We start from the raw sequence: 23,493 nt of genomic DNA on the forward strand, positions 1-23,493 counted from the left end.
TACAAGCCCAGTGTCTTATTTTGGTAACACTCGGAACTCATGCATTTAATTCCGGCTGGCTTGCACTGGTGTGGAAAAGATGGCTGCTTCGGCGGCAACGGCGAGTTCTTCCCCCGGTTTGTGTCCAAATTACGCTGTGATTTGCTCTTTTCTTGAGCGCTACGGAGCGTTGTTGGACTTGCCGGAGCTCACCTTTCCTCAGCTGGAGAGGTATCTGCAGGACACATCCTCAGGTAGGGTAGTAAAAGGTCCCGCTGCTCACGGGGAGGAGGAGGAGGAGAGACTTCACCGCTGCATTAATGATAATGGTAGCGAGCTAGCACGTAGCAGCTAATGTTAGCTGGCTGTGTGTTATTGTGTTGGTTTTTTAACATTCTCCTTCACTTAAATATAACTTAACTCCGCCCTGAAGCTGCCATTCGAGGTAGAAAACACGTCTGTGCTCATTCTGATCGTTATTCAGCTGCAAACGGGCCGAATTATTCGAGGTTTTCTGTCACTTTTTTAGCTTTTGAATTGGGCTTAATTTTTTTCCAAGCAGCCTTTATCTGCCGTTGTAACGTAAAACAACACAACACGCACACAAACATGCGGCCGTGACAGTGCTCGCGAGGCGGTGAACATGGAGATAGCTCACGCAGCGCGGCGTGGATTCAATTAAGTGGTCTCCGAAGGTGTCAGTGTGTGAAACGAGCACGGATTTGTGCACTTTATTTACACTTAAAATATTTTGCCTTGTGGTGCTTCGCGCAGCTACCGTCAAGCCACACAAAAACAGAGGACAAATGCGTAGGCGCTTTCAAAATAAAATAACTTAAAGCCTTAGAAACGCAATAGTTTTGCTGGTTACTGCGGAACTATATGCGCGATTTTGATGTGAAATTAAATTAACTGTGACTTTTATTGTTTCCAAACTCTTAGCGATAACCACATCATAGAAAACGGTGTTTAAGAATTTCACGGTAATTAAGAAATTGTTCTCTTCTTCCGCTCTCGCTGCTAATTGTGGTCGACTTGACTGTTTTTCTTATCCCGTTGCGTCGATTAGCGCATGCGCGTCCTCATCTGAAAGTGTTCCTGATTGAGTGTGTATTAATTAGCATGTGCCATCACCTCGTGTGTTTTAAAAGGACACCACGGACACATTTTTTCTACGTTCGATATTCCCATTAATTATTGACAGTTTCAAGCTCAATGCTTTTATTTGATTAAAATTAGACTTTTTAAAAATATATATACTTAAAAAGTATATACTTTTTCAAATCGAGGGAACAATATATGTTGTTATAAGGATACAGTGTGTTGTATTTCTCCTAGAGGCCTTCCAGTGCATGTTGGTAAACAGAAAAAGGCGGGCATGTGTAAAGAATAAACTTGTTTTATGGGAAAAACAAAGATAAATAAGGCTCTGTAATGTGTTGACACTGACTCCCGCACAGCGAAGGATAGCAGCAAGAGTGAAAGAGAATGTTTACAAGGCGGTAGTGAGACGTGCTATGATCTATGCACTAACAGAAAGACAGGAAGCAAAGCTGAAGGTGCGAAAAGTGAGCAGGATGGGCAGGATTAGGAATGAGTACATCAGAGGAGAGGCACACCTGAGATGGTTTGGATATGTGCACAGAAGGGATAGTGGATATACTTGACGAAGGATGTGGAAGAGGGAGTTTCCAGGCAGAAATTAAACAGGAAGACCACAGAGAAGGTTCACTGATGCAGTGAAGGAGGATGTGCAGATGTTCAGTGTGGTTAGTGAGGATGCTAAGGATTAGGTGAGATGGAGGCAGTTGGGCTCCTGTGGTGACCCCTATAAAGAAAGTAGGAGATGAAAATGAAGTATGTCAAATATTAATCCTATTTATCTGCGCATTTTTGACTTCGTCCTACATTTTATGTTAAGTCAAAGGCTTTTTGCTTTGTTTTTGGTTTAGATGGTTTGCTGCAGATGCTCTGATAAATGATTCTTTTGTTGTCAATTAAAACTCTTCATGAGCATCAATCAGAGCGAGCATCTCTCAGACTTGGTTTGATGTAAATATTACAGAGGGGAAACACTTTCATTGCAAAATAATGTTATAAAATAAAAAATGTATTTAATTAATTAAATGTGAGCTTTTAAAAAATGTAAACGAAGATGAAAAGATGAAGTTAATATCAATAAAATGGGCAGAAGTTCAGTAAGAAAAACATACAAGAATCAGGGTTTTTTCTTCTGCATTCACATGTTAGAAATTGTCAAAAGGGCCATATTTAGCATGAAAAGCCCAATAGCGTTACATAGACATTGCATACATTGTTGCCTGGCTGTTTTTGTCTGCACTCTGGTTTTTTTTTGATCAGCTTTTCCCACGATGCAATAAATTTCATCTCCAGTCACAGCAGCTGATGCTGTTACCTGACAGTGTTACTTGCTTTACGGCTGTTTTACACTCTCCTCAACAGTTGTAGCATCACACCTAAAATGCCTTTCGGACGCTAACGGGTTTCTCTGTTTTATTGTTTCCGCAGTTCCAAAGCTGCTGGTTGATCTTCACGTTAAGTTGCTGAGGAAGATCGGCAAATCGGTGTCTGCAGACAGATGGGAGAAGTATCTCGTCAAGGTAAGCGGTTGACACGCAGCACAAAAGAAAAAGAAGTACCGCCACAGTGTTTTGGCACAGGACAATCTAGAATATTTATTTAACATTTAAAATAAATAGCGCCATATTCAGACAGCTCCTACTCCATCCAGAGTACCTAAAAGGGCTTCTTTCAGGAAGCTGAAATGTTCTTTCAGACCATTTTCTTTCTGTACTTTCACAGCCATTAAGATTAGCCAGACATCCAACCCCCCGCCTTTTTTTTAAAAATTTTTTTACATTTATTTATTTATTTATTTTGTAAACAAACAGCTTTCCAAAAACGTGCTTTTTAATAGAAAATACTTCCCACATGGTTAAGCAGATGTCTGGTTTTATAGAGATCATCTGGTTATTTAAAAACAAAAACAAAACTTTAACGTTGCAGCATATCAACTTTGGGATCTACTAAACTGGGACTAGGTTGACAAATTTGGAAAATAAAACCCAGTTTAATAATCTGATGGACAGGTCTGTTTTATCAGAGAGACCCATCCTGCAGTAACCACTCTAGGAGCCGAAGCTGTTTGCATGAATAAACGGCAGTAATCCCTGCGCTCAGAGTAGAAAAAGGTACTCGGGGGTGATGTCAGCAGGTAGCATCAGGGTAGCAGGGTGGGCTCGTAATTTTTGCAAGGGGCCGCAGGAGAAACTGTGGCTGTTGTGGAGCCCACACCAATAAGGTGCTCAATGTTAGTGAGATGTAGATGTCACTGTTAGACAATGAAAATGTGAAGCAGGCATAGTAAAGTCATAATTTAATCAACAATTGAGAACAAAATGTGCATGTTTTTGCAAAATTATAAATATGTTATATTATAAATTATGCAAAGTGCTGTTGCTATTTTTGCTCCAATTACATCTTCTGCAGGTATTCAGTTTTTTTGTTTTGTTTTCTTCTTGTTAATTGAGAGAAAATTGAGTTGTTGGTTTTTGTTGATTTTTTTTTTTTTTTTTTTTTTTTTGGCTTTAACAAGTGCTTTAAAGTCAGGTGCAGTGTCTGAGGTGTAAATGTGGGCAGGTGACTGTGACTGAGAGACCATCTGTGTCTGGATTAAACTTCATTACTGAGAACGATTGTTCACATATGAAGGCAAATTCAAAGAGAACCAACATCTTTTGAGAAGGTCTCCTTATGTGTAGAAAGTTTTCGGCACCTGCTGTCTACCAGTTACAAAGATACCAGTTTCATTTATGGTTTCATTTATTTCTCGTTATATTACATCCACTTCAGAAGGCCAAACATTTTCCTGTCAGATTTGAGCAGCCATTGGCTGGAACACCTGCCAGTTTGTCCCATTTCAGCCATAGCCCTTCCAAGCAACCGTTTACCTCTGTGAAGAAGTCACAGTCCCTTTCACTGAGTGCACTGCTGCCAGTTCCTCTGTGATCTTAAGTCTGTTGCTTACCACATATAGAAAGATCCTGTGTAGACAGACAGCACAACTCTCATCCACAGTCAAGGAGAAAAAAGTCACAATAGTCTGTTTTGTTTTTAAACTGGAGTTCCAGATTTCCTGCAGTGTCCTCACCTCAATCAGTCTTGTTATGGTTCAGCTGGATTGGACACATTCTCAAATGCTTCTTCTGAAAACTTCTTGTATTTCTGGGTGTTTAGTCTCATAATGGTGATTGAAACTGCAGTCCTTAAACCCACCAGTCTGCTGTCCACAGACTAAACTCACAGCTTGACCTCCGACTTCAAAAGTCAGTGTTGTTGATTAAAAAAATCTTTTATTAGAGTGTATTTACAGTGATGCTGCATTTGCTTACTCACACATGAGAATGTAAAAATAAATGATCAGTCACCTTCAAAATCAAAGCAGTAAAAATGTGTTGTCCTTTCCCACAAAACTGCAAAAAACAGTAAGCCATTCTTTGATGGATACTTATCTTTGAATCCTAATTTCACACTGGCTGGTCAGGGACAGCCAAAAGGCCGAATGTGCCCCACAGGATGTACAATGCCCGGGTCTGCTTTTAAGATAATGTTTTTTAGTAGATTTAAAAAAAAAAAAAAGTACAGGGACGGTTAACAATTTAGAAAAAATGAGGGAGAGGAGACAAATGGTCCCAGTAAACCAGCATGTGATGCTCTAAGGTGGTCGCCTCTGTTATTGTTTGCTATAACAATAAAGAACAGTTAAACACAAACATGCAAAAACACATAAGCACAAAAACACTGTGAAATAAAAGAAATGGGCATGACACACATTATGGCAATGTTTATATGTAAAATTTATGTTTTAAATAATCAGAATAGAAGTAACAGTTTTGACTGGCCAACCTCAGCCTCTCACTCTTGCTTTGTGTTTATTTCTCTGACCAAAAAATGTAACCATTGTTATATTAAGACTTGAGAGCCTGAAATATCATCTTTTTTTTTCTACTGTCTCAGAAACATGACACTTTAAGTCATCTAAACGGAGGCTCTTATTTATTTTTTACTTTTTGTACTCAAGAAGTAACTGTGTACCCTCTATTAATTGACTAATGTCTCCAGTTTGACTTTTTTCTGAAAATAAAGGTTAAGCATGTGATGTATTTTAATGCCACTTTGTTGTGTTACTTGTTTCCCTTGCAGGTATGTCAGGAGTTCAACACAACCTGGGCGTGGGAACTCGAGCAAAAAGGATACAAGGAGTTGACGGTGGAGTGCAAGACGGGGATACTTAAAGTGAGTTTTTTGTTGTTGGTGGATATCAGGATGGCCGTCCGGTTTCCTCTCCCCTATTAGATATTATAAATGAACGTTTTCTCCTCCACTGGCCCGCTTTTACACACCTGTGTACATGCTGCAGGTATCACCCAAACATAGACGAGTGGGACAGCTGCAAATAGAGCAAAGTTCTCAAGAAGTCAGATTTAAAGATGTAGGCAAACATGTATTTTAACTTAATCTCCACTTGTTGCTTTGTAAAATAAACCAGGGGTGGGAGGAAGCAGCTAAAAAAGATTGCCTTTTGTCTAGCTCGAGTCGAAGTACTGGTTCTTCCCAGTGTAGCTTCATCAGCTCTCCACCTGTTGAAGGTTCTGGTTGGGGCAGAATGCAGACTGTGGCCACATAGTCAAACTTTCTGTAAGAAGTCCCTGAGCGAATGAAGTGACCCAGAAGTAGAAGCGTGGTAGCCTTTATAAGACCTGGTTGGGTTAATACATAGTGACGCAGTATCAAACTGTCAACGTAACTTAAGTGATTCAGTCCATGTAAATGTTAAATAATGGTGTATTTTCCCTTTCACACAGGCTGAGGTTTTGCACCTTCAGCTGAACCACGAATATTCAAGTTTCTGCTCTAAAATCTTTTAAAAATATAATTCTGTGCCTCTATGAGGTAGTTTGACTTTGTTTGTGTTTGAATAAACTTTCCTTTATTGGGCCTTTCTTTTTTCTGCAGTATTTGTGTGAGTGTCAGTTTGACGACAACGTCAAGTTCAAAACCGCCATCAACGATGAGGACCCAGATAAAATGCGCCTGCAGCCAATCGGCCGGGACAAAGACGGACAGATGTACTGGTTTCAACTGGACCAGGACAACAACGTGCGCGTTTATGTGGAGGAGCAGGATGACTTGGACGGGTCATCGTGGAAGTGCATCGTCAGGTAAAACGGACAGAAACGTCCTGCAGGTGTGAAATAAACGTTTGTTTGTTTTTATGTTTTTAAATATGTGTTCGTCTCTCTCCTTGCAGAGATAGAAACGATTTGGCCGAGGTTGTGGCTCTGCTGAAGACGCAGATTGATCCTGCGCTGTTGAAAAAAGAACAGGAAACGAAGCCTGAAGGTAAAAGAGTTTTTCAGTATAAAAACCAGCAGTTACAATTTTCTCTGGATTGCATTTTTAGTTCAGATTGTTGCAGAAATGTTTAGACTTCATTAGGAACCTACACCTGAATATTTGAATAATAATATCTTTGATCAACATGAGCTGCTGGCATAGCGCACGCTCAGAGCAGTGATTATCACACTTCAGTTGACCTCTCTTGTGCCAGTTGGATCATAATTTTCATACCCCCTTAGCAGCTCCCCCCCCCCCCCCTTGTTTGTTTGTTTGTTTGTTTAGCGCTTTACTAGTCCCTAAGGACCCCAAAGCGCTTTACACATTCAGTCATCCATCCATTTACACACTGGTGATGGCAAGCTACATTGTAGCCACAGCCACCCTGGGGCGCACTGACAGAGGCTTGGTGGCGTGGTGCCCATGTGCACTTGTTTCTAATTTAATGCTGGTGTATATACTTTTCTCCTTCATAGATGTGTCTTATTATCTATATAATTATATAATCATCATTATCTATATAAATATATAAATTTGGAATTAATCTACTAAAAGTATGGTTTGTGGAGGCCACCATCTTGACGTGCCATCTTGAATACAGTGGCTGTTTTGCTGTTAACGTTTTATGTTTGTTACTAGAGACTGGCCACATGCGTAGTACACCAAAGGTGAAGAGGAAGAAAACTCGTAAGCATAGATATGTATTATCACCTGAGAAGGAGGCCAGCATCTGAGTAAAAGCTCAAACTCATCTCCTGAACTGAAATCAGGGCTTTAAAACAAAACATGCTCGCTTATTCCTGATATTGTCACAGCTATCAGCAGATTAGACCTGTGAGCCTCCCGTCTCTGGTCGTTTGACAATGAGGTGGTTAAACAACAACAGCAACTGGTTAAATGCTAACGTTATGTCAGCTAATGTCAGGCTGGAGTGTCCTATAAACCGCACCTTACACTTTATTTGCTAAGTATCTGATTCCAGCAATGTTAGATCCAGTGGCTAACAGCAGCTAACCGAGGCTAACAATGGCAAAAACAGCAGCGCGTACCAACAGAAGTTCAGGATAATCTCAACAACGCACCTCAGTATCGCTGTCAGAAGTGAGTTCTGCTGACTACTTGACTTGTATCGGATTTTCACATAGTTTTACATCCCACAGAGTAAATGGATGAGGACACCAGTCTACTCGCACTTAGATTAATTGAAGCCAGAGTTCTTTGTCCTACAGTGGCCACCGTAGTTGGGATTATGTGCTTAAATGGGAGAAGTCAGAAAACAAAACTCTGTTGACTTTAATGTGCAATCTACTGACACCATTGTGTCTTTAACACTAGATTATCTATGTTGATACATTTCACATGTGCACAATGATAAAGAAATTTAATGAAATTCCAAATGATGTGATGGCTTGAAATATTGCTTCAGACTGTAGAGGCAGAAAAGAGGTGTCACAACCAGAGTAAAGCTTTATTTATAGTAAATGATAAACAGACTGGCACTTACTTTAATTAATCACTCAAAGCTTTTACTACAAGTCTTATTCATCCAGCCACACACACACTCATACAGCAGTACTGAGCACCTTGTCTAACACTAATGAATGAACTGGGAGCACCTCAGGGTTTGGCATCTTGCTAGTTTAGACATAAGCAGTTTTCTTGTTTTCATAACTTGGATGACAAGTATAAATGTAAACAAGGAAATCTTATACTCCACAAGGATTTAACGCAGTAAAATAATTTAGCCCTGCGACAGACTGGCCTGTCCAGGGTGTACCCTGCCTCTCGCCTGTGGTAGCTGGGATAGGCTCCAGGCTTTTTTTGTGCAAAGTCTTATATGTTGAATTGAACTGAGTATGTCATCTGTTCAAAGCCTCTCCCAGTCAGTGCTGTTCTTTCTGCCTGTCTCACTGTACATGATGTTATTAGCACAAACACTTTAAAATGATCATTTAGGACTTTAACAATAATACAGACAGCAATGTAGTCAAACATCTCAGTTAGTTTTATTGGGAATTAACTTTAACCTCTTAGGCTCCCAGGAGTTTTCTGAGCTTTCTGCTTGGAAATGAAATGACCAAAATAAATGAAGTATTTCTCTGCTATAACAAACTCTGTGTAAACAGTCTGGGTATCAAAATACAACTAACACTTGTGAGATGTCATCAGAGGTGTAAATAAGTTACTGTGACTCAAACATAGAAAAATTTTGTTTTTTTTATTTCACTCACCTAATTTATTTAAAAGTATTTTAAAGCATATAACACCTTTGAAAATATACTTTGGTTCACATTTAACTCCAGAAAATCATAAATCAAAATATGGATATTACCTGTCCACAGATTCATGGTGACGTAACTGCTCTTTTAACTGTTTGGTGTCTTTGCTTTGTTTGGTGGTTGTAGAAATGGTTTACACGAGCTTTTAGCTGAGATTCAGAGGTTTCTGCAGACACTACTTATGTCAGGACTTATATTTTTGACGTCTTGTTATAACCGATTAAACACAATCTCCTCCCTTTTGCCCCCATTTTTGGGGGTGTGGGTGCTTAACTAGTTACAAACAAACATCTGTCTCCTATTTTTGTGTCATATAGGAAAGAAGCATCAATATCTGATGAGAAGACTTAATTTAGCCTTGCTGTGTATTATTGTGGTGTTTGGGGCAGTTTTCTTGTTTTGTGGGGTGGTTGTTTTTTTTCCCAAGTGGAGATGAATATCTCTAACAAGTTGATTTGTTCGCGTTGCACATTGTAATTTTTAAGAGAAATGTGTTTTTTGAGTTACACTATATGCATATAAAGCAACAATTTCCCTTTTTTGGTATTTATTTTGTGTGGTGCATTTTTCTCTGTTTTAACAAACGGGAAAGAAAGTTCATTTAACTCGACTTAAGATGATTTGTTTTAATATTTACATGGTCTTACTGAGGTGATGCAAAGTGAAACATGCATTCTTTTTTTAGGTAATGTGCTGGAAAAGCTTGAAAATGGACCTTAAAAGTTTTTTAAAAAGTGCTTGAATTTGACCGTGAAAAATGTGTATGAACTCTGTCAAAATAAACCTCATATTAATCGACATTATTCTACTTACTTTGAGTATTTAAGTACATCAGAGCTCCTAATAGCCATTTAATCTTTTTGTTCTCCTTTTTTTTTGTATTTTGTTACAGGTGAGACCAGAAAGACTGAAGATACATCAGATGAAGACAGCAAAGACTCCACCAAGTCAGTCTCTCCAAAGCCGGAGAGCATTGAAAAAGTAACACAGAACACGAAATCTGAAAATTCAGAAGCAAAATCTGCACTAAATGGTGTCATTGAAGGTAAAGCGGAGGCAGAGCTCGACTCAGAAAATGTCAGTAAAAAAGCCCAGAACATCAAAGAAGAGCCGATGGAAGTTGTGGACACTAAATCTAACTCAAGTGAACAAACACCGGCCTCTGAGACGTTGTGTACATCAGTAAAGGAGGAAAAAGGGGAGGAACCGAAGAAGTCCAGTGCAGAGGAAATGCAGCAAGCCATGAAGAATGACCAGCAGGCCAAGATCCCTTTGAAAAAAAGGGGAATGAAGTTCAGTGAAGACTTTGATAAAAATAATGCCGTTATAGTGCAAAATCCATCTCTTTCTAATCTGAAGGAGGCTGCAAAAGACAACTCGACTCCTGACCAATCAAAGAAAGCGTTGAGTATAAATGATCATATTAATGGTGAAGTTACCCAATCAGAAAAAGGGTCACCAGAGCGAGTAACAGAAGCTGTGGAGAAATCTGTCGACATTAAAGAGAACGACGCTCCGACCACCAACGAGGAGGTTAAAAAGGACGAGCCACAGGGAGTCACCTCACACCAAGTGGATTTGGAGAAGAAAACTCAAGATGAAAAGGAAACGGAAAAAAGTGAAACATGCGAGTCTTCGCTGCCCCCGACAGAACCGACACCTTTATCTAAAGAGATAAATAATGCAGCAGAGAAATCCTCTAATCACGAAGAGCACGAAGAAATGAAAGAATCCAAACCAGCAGACACAGAGGAGTCTTGTAAGGTGAACAAGACAACATTAAAGGAAAGTCATAAAATATTAACTGCTGATGAGTCAGGGAACCTAAACTTAAATCATGAAGTCGAATCCAAAGAAGCCGAATCAAAAGTTTCAAAACAACCAGAGGAAAAGCTAGACTGCACAGACATGGACACGTCCGAGTCGAGTCAGACTAAAGAAGCCGAGGCGCCCGAAAATATAACGCACAAGCAAACAGATACGAGTGACTCTAAAGAGACTGGATCATCTGAGGGTAATGTAGAGAAAACTGATAGCTTTGCTCTGGAAGAGAAGCCTGAAAGCTGTAAGACAACAGAGACACAATCTGCAGACACACCAGAGAAATCTGTAGACTCTGAAACCTCGGAATCAAAGTCTGTCACTAAAAAAACAAGTGAGAAAGCGGAGGAAACAGCCAACACTAAGGAGAGTGTGGACCAGCCTGTTATCGAAAAGGTCGACAAGTCAGACTCATGTAAAGCTGCAGAGAAGCACGATGGCATCAAAGATGCAGAGATGGCTCCCACAGTCTGTGAGACAAAGACAGAAAAACCAGAAGACATAAAGAAAACTGTCAACTGTGAAGATGGTACGGTACGTGATGCTTCCAAGATAAGCGACTCTGTGTCTGGGCCTGTGGCTGCAGAGGCACAGGGCGCAAAACTCGATGTGACAAAACCACAAAAAGATGACAAAGCTGACATGAACTCTGTCGCACAAAAGCCAGCAGAGCAGCCATCTGAAGGGCAGGATAAAACGCCCAGCCCTGTTGAGAAGACGGATACCTCAGATGAAAAACCTGAGACTGAACAAGAGAAGGATTCTGAGAAAAACCCCAGCGCAATTGAGGCAGAGCATCAATCATCAGATAATAAAAAGGATGCTGACAGGGAAAGTGAAAAGGACACTGATAAAGAAAAGCTTTCAAACTGCAAAGAGGACTCCACAGCAGATGAACTCTCAAAAACTGAGGAGAGTAAGGGCAAAAGCGAGGATGTGGACTCTCAAGCGAAAAAAGATGTGGCGAATGGCAGTGAAGCTCCAGCAGATGTTCAGGAGGAGGATGTCTGCCGGAAAAACAAGCGCCCAGTCAACCGAAGGAAAGTTGAGCTCCAGCGGGAGGAGCGACAGGGGGACTCAGAGTCTGACACAAACGTGGGGAGATCCCTGCGAAGATCACCGAGGATCTCTAGGCCGACGCCAAAGGCAGTACAGATCCAGGACAAGAAGCAGGAGAAGTCGCAGGCGCCTCAGAAGCGCGACGAGGAGAAGGGTGAGAAGGAAAAGTGTGAAGACGAGGAGGACAAGGAAGAGGAGGTGGTGAAGGTCGTTAAGAAGAAGCCAAGAGAGAAAAAGACGGATCAGGAAGGCCAAACCAAACCCAAGGTAAGACCATGCATTCATTCCATGCACTGTATACAAAAGATGGACATAGACACTGTGACATTATTCCACATCTGAAACTTAGAGGTGAATGAGAAACTGAGGGACACTCATGATAGTCAGGAGTTAAGCCCACCCTAAGGTGTAACCTGCTTCATCAGCCTTTTTGACTTTTATTGGGGAATTTAAATTGATGACCATAAGAAAAAATATTAAGACTTGAAATGTCTTTCCTGTAGATTTCTGTAGTAGTGGTTTCTACCTGGTGGGCCATGAAGGTCCTGCAGTCCTTAAACTTGGGAATAACCTTTTTTTGCAGCCAGTGGAGTCGCCCTCTGCTGGCCACCAGAAAGAATGGAGGCTTAAGGTACTGCAGCCATGGCTTGGTCCATCTTTTATGTACAGACTGGTCATTTTCCAGATTGCACAGCTCTATTTTTCCTCCGTTAACATTTTCATTACTGCTTGTTTTAGGCGAGAAAGAGGCGAAGGGTTCGGTGGTCCAACACTCGGACGCGCCGCAGAAAGAAAGACTCGGAAGACGAGGACGAAAACAGCGACGAGGAGTCCAGCGAAGAAGACGAGAGCGAGGAGGAAGACGACAGCGATGAAGACTACAAGGTTGAGCGTACAAGAAAGAGGCGGAACCGTAACCGAGAAAGACGAAGCTCGGACTCCTCGACCTCATCCGACGAAGATCTACCTCCCAATGACGACCCTTGCAAACACTGCGGTCTTTCAAATCACCCAGAGCTGGTGGGTAACATCTGTAAAATCTCACCCGCATATATTTATATTGAAAAGAGACTCAAATTATAACAGCAAGGAGAGACTGGAATATTATCCAGAAAGGTTTTAACAATGAGACTTTAAGGGTGTTATTGAATCAGGGGGCAGTTTTTAGCCGTGAGGTTGGAAAAGAAACAAGTCCTGAGGCTCCTCCTAGTGGGGAGAAGGCAGAACAACGCTTTTTTTTTTTTTTTAATTTATTTTTGTTAGATGTAAATATAGCCCAACATTTAATATCAGTACAAATATGAGAGGAAACTAGGGCAGCTGGGGAGTTCTTCGTTAAAGTCTGAAGCAGAAAAACGCCTCCTAACCGACAGTGATCTCACATAGAGTAGCATCGTCACTTTTGGCAAGCAGGAAAAAACAGCCACTGATTTATTTCCTCATTACTGTAGTTTGATTCTATGGGTTGTGCTAACTTTGCACTCTTCTTTCTTTGTTGAGAGAAATGCTTTTGTTGTGTTACGATCTGCCTGTATCTCTTTCTCAGATCCTGCTGTGCGATTCGTGTGACAGTGGCTACCACACAGCCTGTCTGAGGCCTCCGCTCATGATCATCCCCGATGGAGAGTGGTTCTGTCCACCCTGTCAGCATGTACGTACCAGTCAGTGCACTCAAAATTAAATGTATAGTTAGCTCAGTGTTTCTACATCTGTGGGGCGTCAACGACCGGGAGGAAAAAGACAGCGTAAATGTGTTTTTAATGTAGATTAAAATAATGCAACAAGAGTCCACTGATGCTGTTTTTCACGTTTTGTTTTTTTTTAAGAAGTCTTAATGATGGCTTTAAAACTTGTGTGGTGTTTGATATCATGACGCTGAAGTGCAGTTTGAGAGCTACTGGATTAACTAAAGTTCAAATGTATCACTCGCCCCCCTCTGTAGAAGCAGCTCTGCGACAAACTCGAAGAGCAGCTCCAAAACCTCGACGCTGCTTTGAAGAAGAAGGAGCGGGCTGAGAGGAGGTGAGACAGTTTGTGTTTCAGCTGCTGTTGAATTTAACAGTTTGTTTTACTTTGAAGCCAGTGGTTCCCAGTTTGGGTATGACTTTGAACCATTCCACATTACATACATATTTTTAAGGAAGGTAAACAGTCCTTTAGACGGTCTGCGTTTCCGCTGTGGCACAGACGTAGCAACAGCATCTTCCCACAGAATTGAGTGGAGATGGACAAATATAAATACAATACAATTTGAAAGTAAAATTTAATCAATTTTTGTTCTATTTCCACTCTCTGATTTGAAATCTCTCTGGACTTCAGCAGTGGTGTAACAGGTCTTTCCAGAAAGCAAGGGGAAAAAAAAAAGCCTGCACCTGTTAACTGTTAGTTTTTCACCTGGCTTCATTTGGAGCTTGTTGCGGTGGTTTCCCGTTCAGTTGAGGAAGAAGGATTTTGTGAACGCAACCTACTTTTTACCTACAGTGACGTAACGTGACAGGAATCATTTGTAAGTCAAATGGTGATTGGTTGATAAGTGGGCTTGACAGGAAGTAAGCAGCAGTAGAGTTCACCATAAAGGGAAAGCAATTCACAAAAATGTCACAGAGCTGCTGCAGAGTAAATTTTTTCATTGGTTTTAACATTTTAGAAGCTAAAACAAGAATATCCCACAGGCATGTTTCTCTGTACATTTTTGACACTGCCCCCTGGTGGTATTATACAGCTGTGCACAAGAATAGTGCACACCCATGGTGTTGCCTTGAAGGTGCAGTACTCTCAAAAACCATTTTATTTCCTGTGCTGGAAAAGATCTCAGTGTTATGTAGTGTTATGAAAATCCTGTCCACTTTCTGTAGATGTGTATTCCAGCTTTTACTCTGAAATTGCAGCTCTTTAACTAAGCACTGCAAAGCTTTTACAAGTTTGCACTATTTGACAAACAGGACACTCGGATTAACTTTTTTGTGTGATCATCTTACTGTGTTTTTCTTCTCCAGGAAAGAGCGTCTGATTTATGTTGGAATCAGTGTCGAGAACATCATCGCGCCCTCTGTGAGTACTTAGTGAGGTCATGGGGTCTTAAATAAAAACAGAAAAAAACATTGACTGCTGCTGATGTTTGTGAATGTAAGTGACGCTGAACTCTTTCCAGGTTGAGGTCGAGGAGGAAAAACCAGAGATCATTATCAAAGAGAAGAAAGAAACAAAGAAGAGTAAGAGCTGGGGTCGGAGGTCAACGAGGGCGAAGAAAACCATCAGCTACAGGTACGAGACATACTATTTTGCTGCATGTTCAGGCAACCAGTCCATATCAGTTGATGTTGATGACATCAGTGTTTGTAGCTAGTAGCCAATCATGGATAATATATAATTTCTATAGAGCCGTAGTCATCATAAGAAAATCTTGCCTACTCCACAAACAGTTGATGGCCTGGGTTTGTTGGATAAGCTCGATCTGCCACAGTGTGGGGAGTTACATCTGCCTGCCAGATGTTTTCTTTGGGGGGGGGGGGTTGTTTTGTTTGTTTGTTTGTTTTTTACCCTAAATAAATCATAAAAAGATTACCTATTATTTCCAGTATCTAGAAAATAAAAAATCGTAAGAGGTTTTGTTTACTGAAAACAGACCCTGGTCGACATGGGGGGTGCTGAATGTGCATCTGTGTGAGATAAATGTTATCACATCTCTTTTGCTGTGAGCCATTTAGGGTGTTTTCACACCTATAGTCGGTTTACTCTGGCCCAAATCAGTTTGTAAACTTCTAGCTTTTTCCTTTGATTTGGTTTGTTTTCACACAGAGAAAATTCTACGTTAATGTTCAGTCTGCTTATTGGCCAGGAGTGTCTGGGCTCGACCAACAAAAGTAAACAGGAACAGGAAGGTGCTGTGTTCTGGGGTACTCAAGAAAACGGAGAATTTAGGTTCATTTCAAAGCTCGTTGCTAACCTGTAAAGGCCTTTGCAGCTCTGTAGTAGTTTTTATTTTTCTTCTTTTTTTAAACTCAAACTTGTAATGTACACCTAGTTGCACCTAGTAGTTGGTTCGGATCGCAGTCGGATCAGGTTTGCACTATAAACAATTGTGTTGACTTCATTTGAAACTGCATTAATCCCACCCCCTCTAAAAACTCTCCGTGCGGTTGTTTTGGTCAGCACCTGAGTGCGATTGCCAAACCACAGTTTGATTTAAACGGACTAAACGCTGCAGGTGTGGAAACACCCTTGGAGTCAGTTGGCAGTTGGACAGGTGATTGTGTTATTATTGGCAGAGACGCATTTAAATTCTCCAGGCAGCAAAAAATATTCTTGTCTGTGTTGATGTAAACTTTGCAGATTTGATGAGTTTGACGAGGCCATCGAGGAGGCTATCGAAGAAGACATCAAAGAAGCAGAGGGTGGAGGTAGGAGGAGAAGAAACTGTACTGTGTACTTTGCTGAAAATATTTCTGGCTCTGAAGATCAACCCAAAATCTGAAGCTCATTTAACATGTTGTATCCGTCTTGTTTGTAATGCAGAAGAATGTAGCAACTTGTCATATTTACACAAGAAGCGGTTCAAATGTGAAAGATGTGAAGTTTTTAATATAACTGAGGTGTTTTTGCAGGAGCGGGTCGGGGTAAAGATATGGCCAACATCACAGGGCACAGAGGGAAGGATATTTCTACCATCCTACAAGCCGAGGAGGGCAAGGAGAACGGCCAGCCGCCGCGACCCAGCGCCAGCCAGCGCAGGAAAAAACGCCGGCGACTCAACGACCTGGACAGCGACAGCACCGTGGACGAGGAGGAGAGCGAGGAAGAGTTTCGCCTCAGTGAAAGGTACAGTTTGACTTTTGGTTTCCAATCTCATAAATCTGTCAGTTTTGTTCACCAGACGCTGAACTCTCTCTGCGTTCGCTTGTTTGCTCGGATGCAGCTCAGAAGAAGAGTTTGTTGTGACGGACAACGACACGGAAGCTGAATCAGAGGCCGACTCCAACAACAGCGACTTTGGCAGCAACGGTAGCGGTAGGCATCGAAAGTCTTCGCGGAGCAGACTGCTGACATGCAGACGGAGCTCCAGAAAGCGGCGGCGACCGAGAGGGTACTCGGATGATGAGGAGGACGAGACGGATGATGACGATGAGGATGAAATAGGTATATCTGTTTTACGTTATACTCTTTTTACTTATTCTCTAAAACCTGAAATAAAGAGATGACTACAGGTTAAAAGGTGCAAGTTGTAGTCGAGTTGTCTGCCCCACAGAGCATCTTTGCTTATAACCAGAAGCTTCAGACCTTAGATCGCTTCTGAAACGCTGCTATTACAGTACTTAAACCCAGAAATTACTCGCAGAGACCTAACACAAATATTTGAGGTTGGAGCCCCCGGTAAAACTATAAACAAGACTAATGATAAGCTCAACTAGTAACTAGTACACAAAACTGCAAAGAAAGTTAAGAGAAAAGACAAGTGCTGGTGCAGGAAAGAGACCCAGCATTAACCCTGCTCTTGATGGTGAGCCTCCTTAGGATGAACTACAGAAACAGAGCAGGTTAAAAAGGGGATGCGTCTGGGTACACAAGCAAGTCAGAATTACAGTTTAAATGTCTGAGCACAATGTCATTTAAAATTTGTTTCTAAGAATATTCCTGCTGCAGGTCATCCTCTGATTTTTAACCGCTTCTTTGTTGTTTTTTGTGCGTTTCTGTGCAGTGACCGAAGGCTCCAGTGAGTACAGCGACAGTGATCTGGATATGAGCCGCCGGCGGTCGAGGCGAAGCCAGAAGAAGCAGGTTAACTACTGCGAGACGTCCGAGTCTGAAGGCTCTCAGGCCGAAACCAACCAGGCCAAAACGAAACCCAGACGTCAGCAGGAAAGCTCCGACAGCGACGGTCAGTCAGAAACACTTGAGTGATTGATTAATCTATTTAGATTAGTAATTAATCAGATGAGTTAAAAGTGTGGAGAGCAACTTTGGTTTCCACTAATTTATCTTAAAATATTTTGTGACTTACTGTTAAAGGTAAGAATAAAAATCAAACTTTCAAACTCATTGGGTCTGTATTAATAACAAATCCTTTAAAACAAATACAAAAGTTTGGTGTCTTTCTAAAAAAGAACTTTTTCATCCAGTTTTGATAATATTCAGCAGATTGCAGTATCTAAGCTTTATTAACTCCTCCTGTACCCATGACATCTCTTTGATCTTAAAATAGTTAAGACCAGAGTCACCACATAAATCACACCAGCTTAGAGACTGGTTCATGACCATCCGGCACACCTGCCATTCACGAGGGAAAACTTCCGTGTAATTGCTTTGGATGCTTGCACATTTACTGTTAGTAGAGGTGATGGACTTACAAACGGAGCTGCTCTCTGAGCTGTAGTGAAACTCAAAAGTATGACCCAAATCATAAACTGAGAAAGTTGCATAACTTTTACTGCGAAGGCGAGCTTTTACTGGTGACCAGGAGTAGTACACCTCAGTCTCCTTGTAGCCACACCTATGGTATCAATTTTAAAAAGTCTTTTTCTTTTTTTTAAGTTGACCTCTGACCTCTCTGAGATTTTAACTCATCCAAGATTTTTGGTAGTTTAGTTTTTTAATAGTATCAATTTGAAACTCCTATGTGGCCTCATTGTTGATTTGGTGAATGACCTTTTATGGGTGAGGTGTTTAAAAACTGCAGGCAACCCCAGCAATCTCCTAGAAACCAAAGCAATTGTTGGTGCTTTTTTCGGTGCAAAACAGTCTTCGCATCCAATTTCACCCTGTGAGATGGCAGACAACTGTCAAGCAATGAGCTCTTGATGTCATGTGAGAAACTTCATTTTTAACCCTGACAAAGTGCATTCACTTTCAGCACCATGGACAGCGACAGCAGAGAAGTGTTGGTTTAATGCAGTCTTTTAGAGATGAAGCTGTTTCAAACTCTTCCTCAATTGATTTTATTTAAATTCTGACTGTTTGACTGACACACACACACACACACACACACACACACACACACACACACACACACACACACACACACACACACACAGTCTTATTTCATTATTTGCATCAGTTTTAAGTTGCTGAGTTTTAACTGATTGAAAAACAAAACGCGTAAATGAGGCAATGTTGACGTGAACATGATTGATGACAGCAAGACTAAATGTGACTCTTGTTTTCTCTTCCCAGCGAGTTTCTCCAGAGACTCCGAGGAAGATTCGAGGGATTGGAGGTCGAATAGAATCTCATCGGAGGAAGATTCCCGGCAGCGACGCAGACGCCTAGCGCTAAAACGCAGGAGAGCGTCGGAAGATGACGACTCCGACGAGGACTCGGACGAATCTTCCGAGGAGGATCGACCCATCCGTAAACGAGTGAACCGCATCGACTCGGATGACGACGATGACGAGGAGCAGCAGGAGGAGAAGCCGAAGGAGAAGAAAGCAGAGGAGGAGTCAAAGGGAACAAATGCATTGGACTGTGGCCTGGTAGAGCTGCCGCCCGCCAACGGGCAAAGCCCCATAAAGAGCCTCGAGGGTATCATCAACCGGCCCGCTGCCACCATCGCTACCATCACCGCTCCAGGCATTATCCCACATCTGGAGCCGCCCAAAAGCATCAGTGCCACACCGGCTGCTGCCATAGCACCAAACGGGCTGGTGGGGCAGGACATTGCGGCACAGGACGATGACGAAGACGACCTGTTAGGAGTCACAGACCTCGTGGACTACGTCTGCAATAATGAACAATTGTAAAAACAAAAGTGGTGTACTGTTTGTTTGGTTTCTTTTTCTTTGTTTTTTTTTTTTTTTTTTTTTTTTGGTGGTATTGTATTTTTATATTGCTTAACTTTATTATTCCCTCCCATGCCAACAACTCCTCCTCCATGTCCATTTTTCTCATGTCACCTGGAAGCCTGGACCCCACCCCCACACCTCCAGTGTGACGCTGTCCCCATGGGATCCTGCAGCCAATAAGTCCACCAACATACCATTCCTCATTTGTCTGGAAATAACCAGTTGACCCGCCGAAGCACCGTCCCCCCCCCCCCCGGTTGTCGTCATCGTTGTCCTGTTTTCAGTTTTGGTTTTGATCACTTTTGGCTCTGAAACTGGGGGAAAAGTTAGTCTGTTTGAAAGCTGAATAACTTTTAAAAAAACAAAACAAATCATTCCATAATTGGCACCAAGTTCTGGACATCTGTTTATCATTTTATGGCTTTTTAAAGAAATGCAATCATGTTGATTGAAACGCACTTCACCGGGCAGGGTTAGATGAGATGATAGACGCGGCCGTTTAGCTCTGCACAAACACGGCGCGATGAGCTACAAGAAAGCGGGTTTAGCTTGTTAGTCTGCTTTAATTAACCAGCTGGCACGCTGACCTTTCACAGCAGCTTTTAGCACCAGATGTTTTTTTTAACGTTAACAAACATGCTTCCAACGTTACAATCGACGAAAGCCGGGGCAGTCGTGGTGCGGCACTAATTTAGAGGTTTTTGTTCGTTAATACTTTTAAAACAATGTATGTTTAATTTCCTAAACATGATATTTTCAGTCAAATCCACCTGTGGGCATTTTTAAAGCTCTTTCAAGCTCACTAATTAACCCTTTATGGCCCGTTTGTTGCAGGTGGAGCTTTAGAGGAGCTACAGGTGGATTTTTGGTTTTTAGGCTTCGTGCTGCGCTAACATGAGCTACTGCTTCATGTGAGGGATGTATTTGATAAGTTATTGGTTCTTTCTGATCATATCCGGTGTGTATTTTGTTATTAAACCACGCCCCCCCCTTTTTTTTTTGTCAATGTTAATCAGTCAAATATACCCCCCTCCTTTTCATCGTATGAAGGTGTGAATGTATATATGTGACCAACCTTCGTTCGTCCCCCCCTTGAACCTAATTTTTTGTCGTTGAATGTTAGAGTAGCTTTTGTATATTGTATACATATATAATTATTTTAACTACACGCGCACTGCCATCAGCATCAGAGGTTGAACTTTCAGGTTATAGTTTGTTTGGAGAAACCAAATCAAAAGGTGAAACTCTCCTTCCCTCCTGATCCAGACTAGCCTCTTCTCATCGCTTTCATGTGATTCATGGTTTCAGTAAATCTATTTTTTTTTGTATATCTAAACATTTATTTGTTGTTGTCTCTTTGAGGAAATAATGTAAAGTGTCTTATTTTCTTTGTGGGTGGAGATGCCTGCAGGTCTTTAGATTTTTAGTATCTTTAAATGGATGAAGGAGTGTTAGGGTTTACATTAAAGAATGGGGTTAAAATATCCAGAAAAAGATCACCTAGTTGAAGCAAAATAACTCCCTGGTTTGACTTTTTAAAAACATCCTTTGAATATATATATTTTTTAATGTAGACATAATACTCCTTCGTTATAAACAACACTCGGCTCTGAAAGCCTGTTTTCTCTCTTATTCCACTCCCCTGGATCTTCCTGTTTCCTCTGACATGAGCCGTTTCCATAATCCTGAGCTCAGGTTCGGATCAGATCAGGATCATGAAAACCAAACTGTTTTAAAGCGATGTGTCGGGTTGCAGGGGAACAGGGGGGGAAAAAGGCAAACCAATGACTTCACTGACCTCTGCTGGAACCAGTCTGTGTGTATATCTGTAGTTTTTGCTGTAATATATTTAGAGGCATTTTTTTAACCATGGAAAAATATATCGAGCAATTCTTTGGGATTGCATGAGTTTCTTATAGTTTTCTTTTGTAGGGAAGTAATATTGGCACAACAGTTTTTGTAAGAAAATCGCAAAAAAAAAACCCTCTGGCATGCTTTCAGGATCTCCTGACCTGGTGCATTTGTGCTGAGGGACTCGTGAAGTAGGCGTGTTAATTTGCAGTGAAACTGCATACGGGGTAAGCATGCGCTGACTTGCTAAAGCTTGAGGGGGAAGAACGGGACGTCGCCGTGGAAAATAATCAAGGACTGAGAGGGAGTGAAGCCTGTTTGTAAAATATTTTGTAAATTAGTCTCAGCATGGTCTTCAGAGGATAAACCACTATTTATCATACCGTTTTGATACTGGCCACGGCCAAAATGACTTCCAAGACAAAAACCTATACGTGCTGCTTGCACAGCATAGGCGTCTATACACGATATTTAGCTTTTAGATTAGCTGGGCAGAATATAGAAACCCGGTTCTACAGACGTAACAGAGGTGCGTGTCCTGGTGGGTCGAGACGGAGCAAAGGAGTGTCTGTGTGCTGTGTGTAACCCTGTTTATATTCTCCACAGAGATAAGGAGAATGTATAAATGTGTATCTCATGGTTATGAAATAACCCGTAGCGAGACCTGCATAGGGATGGAGAGAAATAAAAGCTTAATAAAGAGAAAGAGGTCTGTGCCAATGACTGAAGTGTTAACAGTTTCCTATTTACCTCATGATGAATCTGGGAGGAAAGACACCCTGTCCACTGTGTATAGATCCTTGTAGACTGGTTGGTGACGTTTTGTCCGCTCCCTACATTTTATTTTTTTTTTTTTGGTTAACTTTACTGTTATTTCTTATGAATCCGATCTTGTACATTTGTCATAATAAAATGGGTTTTAAGCCTGATGTCGACTGTGCTCGTTTTACAAATGCAAAACATGCACAAACAGCTGACCCTTATAACGCTTAAAATACATAAATGATACATAAGAAAATAAAAACAGGCTAGAAACGAGTTGCAGTTGCACCCTTTGTTGTTTGAGCTGCCAACAAGACATGAACATGTACCAAAAAGCCCTTGACCTCCCTGCCTCACAAACACATAAATAAATACTGAGCCCACCATAGAAAAACATTAAAAACTGAATTAAGGAAGAAGAGACTCCCTGAAAACATTAAATAACTGCAATAAAGCACAATGTATAATAAAGCAGTCTAACCCTGGAGTGTTTATCGAACCTTGTGGAAATTTTAAAAAAGTAATTAAATATAAATTTGCATATATGAGCTTTAATTTCTGTCATTTTTGCTACATCTGACATTTTATTGTTTAGCTTAAATAAACATTAATATATAAAGGGGTTAGGGTCAGCTCTTCAGGATGCCTTTTCCACAGACGTAGGTCACAGTGACATAAATTGTCTCACTGTGGGTTTTACCGCTGACTTTGGGGAAAATTAAAAGCCCCGACCTGGAGGTTTCTGGTCCTAAAGTGCAGACGACCAAGGTTTAAAAACAGCTTTGTTAAATCTGTTGTGTTGACGCTTCTAATAGGCCCATAATATAAAAGCAGTTCAGATCCTTCACATGACTGTCACACTATTGACTATTTTATGTATTTTATGACTATTGCTCCTTTTGTCTTTTTTTGCGAGGTGACCTTGGGATTTTGAAAGGCGCCTTCAAATAAAATGTATTATTATAGTTATTATTATTACTAATTATTCCATCTCCAGCTTAAGTCACTTTCTCTTAAACAGGAAAGGCTTCTGAATCAGCACAGATGAGCGTACAGATACTTCACAACTTCTCCCAAAATTCAGAAGTTCTTTATCAGAGAGTTTGGGAGCTCTCTGAAGATCCCCAGTATTAGACTGCACAGCTGCAAATATTTGGTGGTCTGGTTTGTGTTTATGCATTCACTTGCCGACCAAAAGATCACCGGATCAATAGCAGCCAGACACACAGATCCTCGTATCTCTTACATAATAAAGCATGAAAGTCCACTTAAAGCTCAGAGCCACATAAAGCTGCTCGTCACCATCGTAAACGCTGCTGAGATAAAATAATCTCTCGTGTCATGAGAGTGAGGGTCAGAGGAGTTTGTTGCGGCTGTGAACTTTAGCACCACTCTTCTAAAACGGCACACTGTGAGATAATCTGTAACCACGTCAGCAGGAGGAAGCTTGTTTACAAACCATCGAGCACGTGCCGCTCTGTCAACCAAGCAGCAGGTCTAAAGGAACGCCGTGCATTCGTTTAACAGGCTGAGGGGCCGAAGGTCACATG

General features: G+C 41.3%; 1 protein-coding gene across 1 annotated transcript; it reads left to right on the top strand.

The window, feature by feature from the left end:
* Positions 1 to 26: 26 nt before the first annotated feature.
* rsf1b.1 (remodeling and spacing factor 1b, tandem duplicate 1) lies at positions 27 to 22,110 on the top strand. The gene is made up of 16 exons (XM_082548868.1): positions 27 to 233; positions 2,509 to 2,600; positions 5,203 to 5,295; positions 6,016 to 6,221; positions 6,311 to 6,402; positions 9,568 to 11,822; positions 12,294 to 12,575; positions 13,102 to 13,206; positions 13,498 to 13,577; positions 14,552 to 14,606; positions 14,707 to 14,819; positions 15,888 to 15,955; positions 16,160 to 16,373; positions 16,471 to 16,691; positions 17,251 to 17,430; positions 18,723 to 22,110. The coding sequence occupies exons 1-16, from the start codon at positions 80 to 82 to the stop codon at positions 19,286 to 19,288; spliced, it is 4,776 nt and encodes a 1,591-aa protein (XP_082404994.1). The 5' UTR covers positions 27 to 79; the 3' UTR covers positions 19,289 to 22,110.
* Positions 22,111 to 23,493: the final 1,383 nt, after the last annotated feature.

This window comes from Aulonocara stuartgranti (genome assembly GCF_965226115.1).
Source record: "Aulonocara stuartgranti genome assembly, chromosome: 10".
In the NCBI taxonomy this organism is placed as follows: Eukaryota; Metazoa; Chordata; class Actinopteri; order Cichliformes; family Cichlidae; genus Aulonocara; species Aulonocara stuartgranti.

Coding starts and splice junctions, on each gene's coding strand:
- rsf1b.1 (XM_082548868.1), top strand. CDS start 80: ATGGCTGCTTCGGCGGCAACGGCGAGTTCTTCCCCCGGTTTGTGTCCA. Junction 5,296..6,015: donor GCAAGACGGGGATACTTAAA/GTGAGTTTTTTG, acceptor TTTTTTCTGCAG/TATTTGTGTGAGTGTCAGTT. Junction 14,607..14,706: donor AGAACATCATCGCGCCCTCT/GTGAGTACTTAG, acceptor AACTCTTTCCAG/GTTGAGGTCGAGGAGGAAAA.